Below are 14,798 nucleotides of genomic sequence, written 5' to 3' on the forward strand. Positions count from 1 at the left end.
AGTTGGAGTTTAGTTTTTATTTTTCATTTTGGGGGTTGGGGAAATATCCCTACTTCATTCACATAGACGTTAAAATTGATCTTTTCCCTTATTTCCAGATTACAAACAATATTTGCAAAATTTGATGAAGTGAGAGACTCTGGAAATACGATTTTAAGTAACATCAGTGGTAAGTATGCACCTATATATTGCTATTCAAAGTTGTAGGTTAATGTAACTCAGATTTAACCTTTGTTAAGCACTGTAATCTGTTTTGTGGAACAACTAGCATTATAAAAGTGAAGTTCAGGTTAATCTGTTGTAGAAATATGCATTTAAGCCACAATCTTAAAGTTAGACATTAGTGTAATTCTAACAAATGCTTACTGTCTCATACTGATGGTCTTTTCTTGAAGTCATTGTTAATATCTTTTTCTGCACAGCACTCTTGTACCCCACTATGTGAATGGTTAAAATGTCTGGCAGTAGTAGCAATAATTTCATTACTTACTTCTCTGCACCATTGCAGTGTGAAGTTGGTAAAAATGGTTAGTTTGCGGCACCACTAAAAGCAATTTATGTCCTCAAAATATGTTCAGAATAATTACTTTTGTGCTCAGTAAGGGGTAATGAGAAGATTTCAGAATAGCAATCTAAATAAGTGTGTGTAATTCCTTATTACATTTTCATACATTACATATATTTAACTTAGATCATGTCTCTTTCCAGGAATTAAACATAAATGTATGGACAGTTTTTTTTCTTTAAAAGAAAAATATTTCAGTGTCTATAAACAATTGTAAGAGTATTTTGAAACCGTTGTAGCTATTAGAAAACTTGGCGTGTGTTGAAGTAAGGACTCTGTGATGTTACTCAAGTTCACTGTACTAGCAATTTACTTCACTACTTCACTGTTAGTTTTGATTCAGTTCAGTGAAGCAAACTGGTGTGCATTGAATTCCAGTTGTAAATTCCACATTGTGGTTCTAGTATAGTGTTTGGTTGTAGTGAAAGAACAGAAGCATCACTCATTGTTTTAATTAACAAATTACTTTGAGCTTTGTGTTTTAAGTGAAAGCCAATTATAAAAATTAATACTGCAACTAAAAAGGTGCTGCATCAGTGGCTTCAATAAAACTGTTTTTTGTAGCTTTTATCATTCTTGTTGTGTCTCAGATGAAAGAAAATCCTGATTTATATTTATAGGATTTTTCTGATAGTTTTTTGTGACAAACCTAGATTGCTTTAAAAGGGCATTCTAATATAATTTTAAAAAGTAAAGAAATTAGAGTTAGTTTCACCCTGTTTTATTATATATAAATGCATTTTCCAAAAAGTAGTATTGTGATACAGCAGGGCCAGGGAGCAGTGAGAGAGTGGTAGACGGGAGATAAATAAGCTGTAGGCTAATTAAGGTGTGGTTCCCTGTGGACTAGGAAAGGTTACTACAGGCTAATTGGAGCACCTGTAGTCAATTAAGGTCCTGTCAGGAACCTAATAAAAAACCCCTGCTTCAGGCAGTCAGGGTTGGTACAAGGAAGGAGAAAGGATCCAGGGTAACCCTACCCAAGGGGGCAGAGGGTAAGAAACCCGTAGGGGTTGAGAGGGGCTGGGCTCAGAGTGAGGAGCAAACCCAGACCCCTTCCCCGCTTCCCTTCTCTACCACCTTCCCGGGTCACTAGCGGGGCCTTAGGCGCCCAAAGACCAGGGACAAGGCGTGGCGTCCTAGCCCCCCACCAAGAAAAGCTCACGACTCCTCATACCAACATTGGCCATTTTGCCACACGATGTATTCACTTCTGAAATTACCGTATCTAGTCTAAATGAAAGCAGAAGACTTCAGAAAACCTGCCTCCCTATGAATTGTATCTACATCTTTTCCCTCTGCCCCTTATTCTCTATTGCCCAGGGGTTTAGGTGTGCTACATCATGAGATGCACCTAAATCTTAAAGGTCTTGTAGAACAGTAAAAGATATTCTCTAGAGAGGAATCGCTTAATTTGTTTTCAACAAATCCCTGTTGGAAAACTTCTTTTCCATAAACTGTATTGTAAAAGCAGGCCTATAAATGACCACTAATGTGGTAAACAAATTTATTTTGCTATGAAATAGATACCGCTTTAGAAGTTTTCAGAGTTACATTTTGCATATTTTTTTTTAATATATATGGAGAAAATGTCAACCTTTCTGAGGAGAGCTGTAGTCTAGTAGATTGAGCACTTGAGTGAGACTGATATATATATCAATACATTTAGGATATGTCTACACTGCAGTGTAAGCCTAGCATTCAAACGAAGCTTGAGTCTTCACCAGCCTTCTGTCGACATACAAATCGCGCTGACCCATGGTCGTCCCCCCCCCCTTCCCCAGGGGCCACAGAGATGTGGTGACAGCCGCTTCTGGGAGTGGCAGGGCCAGGACAAGCAGGGAGCCCTCCTTAGCCCTGCTGCGCGCCGCTGCGACCCCGGAGCCTCCACCCTGAACCCATCCTGCACCCCAACCCTCTGCCGCACCCCTCCTGCACCCCAACCCCCTGCCCTGAGTCCCCTGCTGCACCCTGCATCTTCCTGCACTCCAACCCCTTGCCCTGAGCCCCCTGCTCTGAGCACCCTCCTACACCCCAACCCCCTTCTCTGAGCCCCTTCGTACACCCCACACCCCTCTTGCTCTCCAACCCCTTGCCCTGAGCCCCTTCCTGCATACTGCACCCCCTCTCACACCCCACACTCCCTTCTGCACCCCAGCCCTCTGCCCCAGTCCTACATTCATGACCCTGCATGCAATTTCCCCACCCAGATGTGGCCCTCGGGCCAAAAAGTTTGCCCACTCCTGGTTTAACAGTTCCTAACCTGGAGTTAGAAATGAGTCTAGATGCCGAAGCCCCAGGTTAACAAAACCCATGGTCTGCTAATTTGAGTTCTTCTAACCCTGGGCTTACATTGCAGCGTATACATAACCTTAGGGCTCAGATGTCTCCTGGGGTCGTGCCTTTACAGCGCCGGTTATAGGGCCTTGCTGACCCGCCACGCCCTTATTTCCTTCTTACCTCCCATGATGGTTACCCGGAATGCTTGCTCTTACTTTGGCAGGCATCTCTCTAGTAGTTGAAGTTTCATTCTTGTATATAGTTAGTTGATATAGTAGAGGGTAGTTTTACATACAAGTTTCATTTGGGGGTTCCCCTCCACTTTCTTCCTGGTACCAGGGCATGCCTCGGTCTCTGGCTTGTAAACCCTGCGAAGCCAGTGGCAAGCTTATGCCCAAGAGCCACCCCCCGTTCTTCTTGTTTAAAGTGTTTGGGGGAAGCTCATCAAAAAGAATGCTGCAAAATTTGCAGAAGTTTCTGTCCAAGGACACGGAAGGGGAGAGATCAGTGTCTCAAGTTAATCCTCACGGAGGCAGCTCTCTGTCCGCAATTGGACCCTGGGTTGACGGAGCCAACCCCGAGCATCTCATCATCCGTGTGGCGCGCACTGGCCCTGCTGGCGCATGAATCGGTGCCGAGGAAGGACTCGAGTAGAGACCCTCGGCGCCGACAGGAGAGGAGCTAGCACTGCTCACATTCACCGGTGCCTCATAAGAAAAATAGACCTGAAAGGGGTTGCTGCCCTATGCCCAGACGGGCGCAAAAGGAGCCCGCCACCATGAGACCCATGTCGGGCTGCGCAATTTCGGTCTCGGCTTCAAGGGTCACGTCGACTCCTGCCCCTACGTGGGACCGGTCGAGTCCAGGCCCCCAATCTTTCACTGGTCAGTGAGGGCTGTGATCTATGGATACTATACATGCCGCAGGCATTCAAGGTGGCAAGAGACCTTATCGCCCTCACGGTGCTGCCCTCCTCCCCTTCCCGGTCTGAGATGGGACAGGGCGTGAGGTCCCCGGTGCCCTCCAGGGGTAAACCCACAACGATTCTGCGCCAGTTGCCATTCCCTCGGCCCCAGTCTCCGGTGCCATTGACAAGCACATGCACGGCAGAGCCTCATCGGTCACCTAACCCTAGATGACCTTTTCCGGAACGGAGTGGCACCGCTCCTCCCTGGTCCGCCTGTACAGAGTCCTCACAATTGGAAGTGGAGTCCTTTCAGTCCATATCCAGGAGAAGCAGGAGCTCCAGATTGGACAGGCGGAGATGACACCAGCTGGCTCCGTGGCCGAATCAGTGGTAGCCCCCTGCTCAGTGGCCTTTTTGGACCCCCGGGGCTTTTCGCCAGAGCCAACAGTCCTACTTCGAGTCGGCTTCCGTTGCGTCAGCTGCTTTTTCTGCTCCACCATCCCGGCGCGACCAGGGTATTACTGCACTGGCACCAATGCGGTTGGCAACGCCTACATTGATACCAGCGTCCACATCAACCACGCTGGCACGGACGTCGTTGCCATCAACTGCGCCAGCTCTGGCACGAGGGGCCGCACCGGAACACTGAGTGCCCCGAGATCCCCTCGGTGCCAAGGGCAGGGAACAGGACCCGCTTGTAGCCAGCGCCTCGTCCTCTCCCGATGAGGCAGTTGCAGGAATGTCAACGGCCCCTGCTCGGGAGGATAGCAGAGTGCTCCAGCAACTTCTCAGGAGGGTGGCACAGAACCTGGCAATCCAGGCTGAGGAGGTGGTGGAGGCATTGGACCCTGTGGTCGACAAACTGGCCTTTTTGGGTCCCTCCTGTTACGAAAACAATTAGTGACAGCACTAAAACTCTCTGGCAGACTCCTGCCTCTTTGCAAAGAGAAATGAGTGAAAGTACTTTGTTCCCTCTAGAGCAGTGGTCACCAACCCTTCGAGTGCGACCAGCTGGTCTTTCATGGGGAGTCTCCCAGTTGATAGTGATCTCTGGCTGCGGCAGTGCAGTGGGGCTGCCAGTAAGGCAGGCTCCGTGCCTGCCATGGCCCTACGCTGCTCCTGGAAGCAGCCAGCACACCCCATGGCAGGGGTCTCCCTGCGCTGCTCCTGCATGCAAGCACTAACCCCACAGCTCCCGTTGGCTGGGAATGGGGAACTGTGGCCAATGGGAGCTTTGGGGGCGGTGCCTGCAAAGAGGGGCAGTGCGCAGAGCCCCTTGTCCCCCACTCTTCTCTCCCCCGGGACCTCAGGGGCGCGTTGGCCCCTTCCGGGAGCAGTGTGGGGCCGGGGCAGGCAGGGAGCCTGCCTTAGCCTCACTGCGCTGCTGACAGGGAACTGCCCGAGGTAAGTGCCGCCCGGCGGGAGGCTGCACCCCAACCCTGAGCCCCCTCCCAGAGCCAGCACCCCATACCCCCTTTTGTACTCTGAACCCCCTCCTGCACCTTGAGCCTCCTCCCAGAGCCAGCACATCTCCTGCACCCTGACCTCACTGCCCCAGCCTTGACCCCATACCTCCTCCTGCACCCTGACCTCGCTGCCCCAGCCTTGACCCTTCTTCACCTTTGCCCCAGCACCCCCTCCTGCACCCAAACACCCTCCCAGAGTTTGCACCCCATACCCCCTCCTGCACCCAGAGCCCCCTCCCATACTGCAAACCCCTTGGGCCCCAGCCCAGAGTCCACGACCCCTCCCGAACTCCACCCCCCTGCCCCAGCCTGGTGAAAGTGAGTGAGGGTGGGGGTGAGCGAGCGATGGGAAGAGGGAAGGATTGAATGGGCGGGGCCTCAGGGAAGGGGAAGGGTAGATCCTGGGTTGCCCTTAAATTGAAAAAGTGATCCCCGTAAAAAGGTTGGAGACCACTGTTCTAGAGGCTGTGAGTACCTTTATACCCACCTACCCTGCCGGCGATGTTCCCTCTAATTTTTTCCATCCATGTGTGGAATACATTTTATGTGCATCAAGGTAGGTCCAGATGTGCGACACCAGTAGAAACAAAAACCCTAGAATTAATGTATATTTTAAAAAAAATTGGCATTGGGATAATTACTCTAGCCAGGACAGGTTAGGTATTTTAGAACTTACTACTGAAAATTAAATTTAAGTGTAAAAGAAATAAAAATTATGAAATGCATAGACCAGTCAAAACACAAAATTAACACACTTCGAAAGAATAAAATTACAGAGAATATATGTGCATTGCAGGAAGTACCGAGAAGTAACAGCGATGATAATACAAGTATGTGGTTGGAGGTGAGTGTGAAAGAAACTCTCTGTGTGGTGGGTGTGTATGTGCGTGTGGTGGGTGTGTATGTGCAGAGACCCTGTGTGCGTGCGTGACCCAGAGACTGTGTGGGCACGCTACTGGGGAAATCTCAAACAGTGCACTGCCTCTTTAAGAAAGGCACTCAGTCACTCAGCATTCACCACAGCAGCTCTGAGTCTTGAGCCAGGCTGTCCCCTCTCCCTGCCCTGCAGAGATAGGGTGCAGGGGTGGGGGAAGAAGGACACACTGACATCAGCGCCTCCCCTCTACTTCCCCCACTGTGCACAGCCAGCAGGAAGGTCCTGGGAGCAGCTGCAGGACAGAGGAATGTGGGGGGAAGAAGCACCTGAACACATGGTGCCAGCTGTGTGTGCTCTGCTAATCAGCTGGGCGGCATTTGACTCTCTCATGGGCAGCCGCCCAAGCATGCAGCTTACAGGGAACACAACCGGCCGGACTCCCTAGTGGTGACTGCGGCAAATGAGAGGGAGTGCGAACACCTGTCCACAAAAAATTGGGAAGCAAAAAAATTGGACCTCTTTGGGACGAAAATGTATCCAGCTCCATATATCTAACCGCCACGCTGTCCTCAGCAGGTACACCTACAACACCTGCAGAGCGATGGCCAAGTTTGCGGAGCTGTTACCAGAGGACTCTAGGGTGGAGTTTCCCTCACTCGTGGAGGAAGGGTAACTGGTTGCCCGTGCTTTGCTGCAGGCAGCCCTTGATGTGGCTGACTCAGCATCCCACACTGTGGCCTCAGGGATAGCCAAGAAAAGGAGCTCCTGTCTCCAGGTCTCTAGTCTCCCTTACGAGGTCCAGCAGACAATACAGGACCTCCTCTTTGGGGGTTCGGCCCTGATTTCAGAGAAAACAGACTCCTGGCTCCATAACCTGAAGGACTTGGGTCACCCTCAAGGTCCTCGGCCTTCATACTCCGGCTAATCAAAGGAAACACTTTAAGCCGCAGTCCCTGCCTCATTTTTACCAGCAGTAAAATAGGCAAGACTTCTTCCACAGGTGGAATAGAAACAATAGAAGGAGGCCTCATCCTTTGTCAGGCCAGGACTCTGGTCAGACAAAGCAGTCCTCTGGCCAGAAGCAGAACTTTTGAAGATGTGCCCAGGGGCGACGTGCCAGTCTGGATACTGGATCCATCCCGCCTTACCTTTTTGTGCCAGCTGTCCCCTTTCTACCCTGCGTGGGCCCGTATTACATCAGATCGCTGGGTACTCTGCACAGTAGAAAGGGAATAGTCCCTCCAATTCTGTACCCTTCTGCCCTTCCACCCCCACTTCCCCGTCCCTCTTCAGGGACCCTTCTCACTAGCAACTCCTTGCGCAGGAGGTGCACTCACTTCCAATGCTGGGGGCAGTGGCAGAGTTTCCTCAGGCGCTAAGGGGCAAGGGCTTCTATTCCCAGTTTTTCTTAATACCGAAAGCCAAAGGCAGCCTCAGGCCCATCCTAGACGTGCAACATCTCAACAGGTTCATGGAGAAACTGAAGTTCCGCATGGTTTCTTTGGTCTCCATTATCCCTTCCTTGGATCCAGGGACTGGTATGCTGCCCTCGACTTGAAGGATGCTTACTTTCATATTTCAATCATGCCGTCCCACAGAAGGTACCTTAGGTTCATGGTGAACCACAGTCATTACCAGTTCAGTCATCCCTTTCAGCCTGTTGGTGGCTCCTCAAGTATTTATCAAGTGCATGGCAGTTGTGGCTGTGTTCCTGTACAAGCGTTGTGTGGAAATCTTCCGTACCTCAATGACTGGTTAATCAAGGGCCGCTCCAGGGCATAAGTGCAGGCACAAGTCAGCTTCATAAGGGCTGCTTTCTATGACTTGTGCCGCCTTCTGAATGTACAAAAATCAACCCTATACCCTGTGCAGCAGATAGAGTTTATAGGGGCCGTATTGGACTTTACACAGGCCGTGGGGTACCTCCCGGAATTGTGATTCCCATCCCTGGGTGACATCATTCAAAGCCTCAGGCAGTTCTCTACCACCACAGGAAGGAATTGCCTAAAGCTTCTGGGTCACATGGCTGCTTATAGCTATGTAGTAGAACACGCCAGGCTGAGATTCCGGCCTCTTCAGGCGTGGCTGGTCTCGGTGTATTGCCTGGTTCGGGATGGTCTAGACGAGGTTGTCACTCTACCATGTCCTGTCCTCGAGTCCCTCCTGCAGTGGCTTGAATCACAAGCCATGTGCGCCTGGGTTCCCTTCACCAGACCACAACCAGCCCTCTCACTGGTGATGGACATGTCAGTGTTGGGGTGGGATGCACTCTTGGGAGACCTCAGGACACAGGGCCTCTGGTCTCAGGCAGAGCTCTCACTTCACATCAACATCAGGGAGCTGAGAGCGGTCCACCTAGCATGCCAAACATTCCAAAAGTTCATCTGGAAGGGAAGTGTGTATCGGTTATGACAAACAATACAACAGCAATTTTTTATATAAACAGACTGGAATGCACGCTCCTCTCCCCTGTGCTAGGAAGCCCTCAGACTGTGGGACTTTTGCATAACTCACTCAATACACCTGGAGGCATTGTACCTCCCCGAAGTACAGAACGAGTTGGCGGACTGTCTCAGCAGGTCCTTTCATGGCCACGAATCTGTCCTTACGCCCGGATGTCGTGAACACTGTCTTCCAAGAGTGGGGGTTTCCCCAGATAGATTTGTTTGCCATGCAACGCAACAGGAAGGTCCTGAAGTTTTGCTCCTTCTTGAATCACAGCCCAAGCTCCATCATGGACACGTTCCTCCTTCTCTGGAAGGGACATCTCTTGTACACGTTTCCTCCCCAATTTCTGGTTCGCAAAGTGCTCCTCAAGGTTTGGAGGGACAAGGCCTCGGTGATATTAATAGCTCCATCCTGGGCCCGTCAGCACTGATACATGTCTCTCCTGGAAATGTCCATGGAAGCCCCAATCACCTTGTCATTCTTCCCGGATTTGATAAGTCAGGATCATGGCTGTCTCCAGCACCTGAACCTTGAATTGCTGCACCTAATGGCTTGGAAGCTCCATTGCTGAATCCAACGAAGCTTGTATGTTCGGACCCAGCCAAACAAGTCCTCCTTGGTAGTAGGAAACCTGGCCAAGTGGAAGAGATTCTCAGTTTGGTCTTCACAATACCTTCCATCTTCAATTCTAGCATCTATACCTATGATATTAGATTACCTTCTCCACCTCAAACAGAAAGGGCTTACCCTGTCATTATTAAAGGTACACCTGCCCACTATCTCGGCCTTCCATTCAGGCGTGGAGGGTCGGTCGGACTTTGTCAACCCGATGGTGAGTTGTTTCCTAACGTTTCCTACTCTCGTGCACAACAGCCTGTCCCAGCCTGGGACCTTAACCTGGTCCTTTCCAGACTGATGGGGCTGCCCTTTGAACCGCTGGAGCCATGTTCCTTGCTGTATCTCTCATACAAGATGACATTCCTGGTAGCGATAACATCAGTCAGCAGAGTGTTGGAGCTCAAGGCACTAACTTCTGAGCTTCTGTACACGGTGTTCTATAAGGACTAGGTTAAGCTCAGACCTTATCCGGCAGAGTACTGAATCCTGCTAAACTGAGAAGAAAACATTTGGGCATGACCAGAAATATGCTGAAGTACATATTTAATGCAGAGATTTTGCCTCCATGATGACAGAGTTGAAAGGAATGTAGTAATTTGCACTCATATAGCATTTGCTATCCATAGGATCTCAAAATCCTTCACCAAGGTGCATAAGCATTAAAAAACAGTTACTTACCTTCTCGTAACTGTTCTTTGAGTGTTCATGTGGTGGTCATGTACATTCCAATTAGGTATGCATGCACCACGTGCACAGCAGCCAGAAAGTTTTTCCCCTAGCACTATACATTGGCTCAGGCACCCCCTGGGGGTTGCGCCTTTATGGCGCTGGATATAGGGCCCTGTCAAACCGCCATCCCCTCAGTTCCTTTTTGCTGGCTGCTCCAACAGGGGGGTAGAAGGGTGGGTATTGGAATGACATGAACACCACATCTTAAAGAACAAAGTAGAATTAAATTTGCTTTAAGAACCTCTGAACTTTTTTTCAAAAATGTTACAGGCCTTCTTTATCAAACCGTAAACAAGCCAAATAAATAACCCCAGTCTTTTCCCTTTTAAAACCTTAGGGGCTGTGTTTCTACCAAATAACATCTCTGTTGCATTGAATAAGAAGAGACAGAGTTAGAGCTGACATAAAATAATTTTGCTGTGGATGTGAACTCTCTTTCATCTCCTGCCCTATCACGTTGTTTCCCTGTCCTTCCAAAAAAAGAACAAAAAAAAAGCAAAAATCTGATAGCATCAGTTTCAACCACCCTAACCCAAATACTAGCCTAAAAAAGTAATCTGAGGCCTGGTCTACACAAAAATTTGCACCAGAATAACAAAAGGTGTGAAATTACGTAGTTATTTCAGTACAAGTCTGTGTTGACACGAGCCACTCTGATTCCAGCATAAGTGTTCTCACACGCCCTTGCACTGAATAACCTATATAATTTCAATCCACATCTTTTCTACTTCAAGGATGGGTGTTGTGGTGAAGTCAATGGTAAAGAGAGGCAGAGAGGGTTTTGTGGATAAATGAAGTTCTGGTTTTGTCAACTTTAAATTGATGCTATGATTCAGAAGAATTATATAGAAGCCAAGACAGGGGCTTTTGGAAAGAGAGAGTTAGAAGGATGATGACAAGTTTAATGACGTAAAGGCAACAATCAGACATGTGACGAGGTAAAATCACTAAGGGAAAGGATGTAGCAGGAGAAGAGGAGTGGACCACGGACAGAATTATGTGGGATCCTCATGAGGTGAGAGAGCTGAGGAGGACCCACTGAAATGGGAAGTGAAGCAGCAATAATTGGAACGGAGTCTCAAAAGCCAAGGGAAGGAAGGGAAGAATGAAAGGTCTTGCATAGGCAAGAGAGCCAAGGCAGAGATATATAGTGTTTTTGCTTTTATCAAGGGTCTTGATCCCACTTGTCTCCAACCTTAACTGATGTTGTACCATTCATTCTGTCTTCAACTGAGCTTTTCTTTTCCTGGCTATGCCTCCAGTAGTACTGCAATCATTCAGTGGTTTCTTTCCTGTCTTCTGTCAGTCAGCTATTTGGTAGGTGATAGAAATAGGCATCTTTTCTGCAGCATGTATAATATGGATGAATTAGCTACTATGAAAACCTTTACCTTTGTGATTTGGGTTTTTGTTTACATTTGTAGTATTAATATTGCAGTTTTGTGCTTAATACTATGGTGGTATAAATTTTTGTCAGTTATACCAACTCATAGGTTTACTGCCAGCTTTTACTCTCCTTCATTCCCATGGAAATCGATGTTGTATCGCTTCAAGCTGGAGAAGGTGATTTAAAGCACCTCCCCATTTTCAGCGAATAATTGACCATTTCCATGGAAACAGGAGCGACAGCCAACACTAGAGCTGTTAGAACACTTGTTCTGCTGGCTTAGGTTTGTAAATATGATTTCTTTGAGGATCTGACAGACTTCTAGTTGGGAAATGTAAATGCTGAGAAGAGGGAATTAAAGTAAAAGTAATTTAAAAAAAAAAAAAACACCCCAACTTAACGTTCTCTATTCTTTCTCCTCTTCAGTGGGTGAAAAGATTTGAGGGTAATCTGAATTGGCTGTCTAGACACAATCTTTGCAGTTATCCCACTTAATAGCATGTCTCCACTCATAATGCCCATTTTATAAAAATAAAATGTGATAGTATGAGGTGGTGTGTTTAAAGCTTTCTGTATTACAATTTTAGGACAGATATGAGTGGAGAGGCGATGGATGAGTTATATAGGTTTTTCCAAACAAGTGTCAATAAAAACTTTATAGTATCCCACATCACAAATATGTTTGTTTTGCCACTTATTTTGATTATTTTTAATCTTTTCCTGTGTTTCTCTCTATTGTCTCCATGTAAGTATAGTTGCTGTGGAAGCATTGATGTTACTGATATTCGCAAAGCTCCCAAATGTGGTACAAAATGCATTTATATAAAGGTTTGGGAAATATAGGCATTTGCTGAGACTGTCATGGTTATATGTGTGGTATAAATTATTACATTCATTTTATGACTAGCAAACACAATCCAAGTGGCCAAGAGGTAGTCATGTGATTTTTAGTTTTCATTGTTGTTGTCCTAGCTAGCTAATAGTTTTAGGCATCAAAAACTATTGATCAGCAAGACATCAGCTGAGACAGGTTAATGTAACCCTGTGACAAAATATAAAAAAAGACCCTTGGTCTGAATTTTTTTTCTTCCAGAATTGCTGAATACCTGCACCTCTCACTGATGTAATTTTAATTAAAATTGTTCAGAACTGTCCTTAGTAAATCAGTGCCCCTCCCTTCATATTTGAGATATTTAAAATTATTCCACAGTTAAATGCATATTACACTTGAAGCACCTCTTCTTTCAGGTTTGTCTGCCATGCCATAGGAAACAAATTGGGTGTTTGTTGGGGTCAGTTTTTGTTTAAAAAAATATAGGTAATGTACCTTTTAACTACTTACACATTTATTACTTTTTTCCAATATTACACTCTTTATACCTGTATTCTTATATTATGTAATATGGAATGTAAGAATATTAAAAAATAACTAAGGACAATAAGTGGAAATAACTCACTTTTCCAGTAGACTTCTTTGGTAGATACGACACCGTTGTAGTCTATATGTATCAAGTGGGAGAGAGCAATCTGTTGCAGGTCTCATTTGAAAAGAAGGGAAAAGATTTTCTTAAGTTTCAAGTAGATTTGAATGCCCCAAATTAAATTATTGTGCATATATCTCTTAAAGCAGTTTGCTTTAAAAAAAAAAAAAGTTTGCAAGTTGTCATCTTAAAAATGCCTATTTTAATAAAGGGACTTCAGTATCAAATTAGAAGAACCTTGTATCACTTTTTTGGGCACAAATTTTATATAAAAATCGGATTGTTTTTTCTTTGTATGTAGTTGAGTAGCATGAAGTGGCGTCCTTGTAAATAAGGAAACAAATAGCTATGTTCTTCCTGCATGGAGGCAGATTTGTATGCATTTTTGATCTTTTCTGCTAGGAAGCACTTGTCTGTCTGTATGGTACTGGAAAATAAAACTGTTTTGTTTCTTTTTGACAAAAGGTATATTACAGACTCTCTGCAGCTGCATGGTTAATTGAATTTCTGTCTGTCTCCACCAGAAGCAATTCTTGCTTAATGTGACACAGCTTTTGTGCACACAGAAAAGCCTTTGACAAACTGCCTTTGACGTGATTTGTTTACAGCAACCAAAATATTTTTACACAATAAGAGGTTAATTGAGAAGATTTGGAATATTATTTGTGTGCTTCTTGTTTTCTATTTGTAAATAGTAAAAGATAATTATAAAGGCATAAGAATGCCTTTTAAAAGCTGCAAATCAGATAATCCATCAGATCATGTGATGGTCATTGACTGCAAAGGCATCTTTAGGGAGTAGATGCAGAAAGTGATTACTGAACACATGCCTTGTGTTTTGATGATTGCATTAAATGCTTTCTATGGGACAATGTTCATTGGCTATGAGAGATTTATTTAAATAAAAAACAGGCCAGACCCTTCGTATAGTGGAGGAAAAAAAGAACCGAAATCTACCAGTCTGTGCACCATTATTGTTTAAGACAGAATGATAGTGGATATGGTAGTTTGAAAGCGGTTTTCTGCAAGGGGTAGGACTTGTATTTTGAAATGGTGTAGCAGCTGTTGGCTATTGCAGCATAGAACTGCAGATCTGACAGGGTCACACAGTACTCTGTCTTTATGCTGCACTGGATTGAGGGTGGCGCAGGCACCTACAGTCACTCATATAGTTGCCGTTACCTGATCTGTTGGTTCATTCAGAAAGCTCCAAGTAGCATCTAAATTGTATAATGGCTGTTGGGGATGGTGAGTAAGATTTTATGGTTATACATGTCCACTTTTTGTGTATGCTTGTGTTAGCTGAAACCACCTTTTAATCTTTAAAATATTTTGGACAAATACTAATGTATGTTTTCTGTGGACTGATTGTTTTTTGTAGCTTTGCCATTTTTAGTATATTTAAACTGATAAAATAGAGAATAACAATTTGATTTGCAAGCCAAATACTTAAGTATGTCATTATTTTGTGTGGTGGTTGGGGGGAATGGGGCTGAAGAGGATGTGTTGTGTGTATGTAAATGATGGGGAAATATCCAAATGCTTTGTAGTGAGAAGACAGCTTCTGGAGCAAAACCCGATTCTTTTGAAGCAAGGTTTGACCATATTAAGTGCATCAAAGTCTTCAGTATGCAGGTTGACATCTTATCCTGATGTGCTTAGCATCAGCTGAAGTCCCATCATGCAGGATAATACAAACACCTAAAGGGTTTCTTTAGACACTAAATATTTTAACCTTAATAAAATATTTTGGTAAATTCTTATTGTAAAATCAGGTCTTTGGACTTATGTGGCATTTTCTGTAATTGGAATAGTTATTTTAAATAGGTTAAATGTTTCCCATGTGCATTTTGTGTTGACAGTTCTGTTCAACAAATAGAAAAAATGCTACTACCTAAGTGTTTATCTTAACAGAACTGGGTGACATCTGCTGAATCTGCTGTGTTAATAAAAAACATGTAAAAGGAGAAGAAAAAAACGTAACCAAACGAATGGTTTACTTTTAGAGCTAAGATATAAATACAGGAAATAAGTGGCAAG

At 45.5% G+C, this 14,798-nt stretch overlaps 1 protein-coding gene across 15 annotated transcripts in view; it reads left to right on the forward strand.

Moving 5' to 3' along the window:
• CLASP2 (cytoplasmic linker associated protein 2) overlaps positions 1–14,798 on the forward strand; it is a 276,272-nt gene that overhangs the window by 51,941 nt on the left and 209,533 nt on the right. For all 15 annotated transcript variants that reach the window (XM_077811095.1, XM_077811084.1, XM_077811089.1 and 12 more), the window contains exon 7: positions 99–169. In XM_077811095.1, coding sequence (XP_077667221.1) covers positions 99–169 — 71 coding nt within the window. The remainder of the gene's footprint in view (positions 1–98; positions 170–14,798) is intronic.

The sequence above is a fragment of the Eretmochelys imbricata genome, chromosome 2, assembly GCF_965152235.1.
Source record: "Eretmochelys imbricata isolate rEreImb1 chromosome 2, rEreImb1.hap1, whole genome shotgun sequence".
Classification (NCBI taxonomy): domain Eukaryota; kingdom Metazoa; phylum Chordata; order Testudines; family Cheloniidae; genus Eretmochelys; species Eretmochelys imbricata.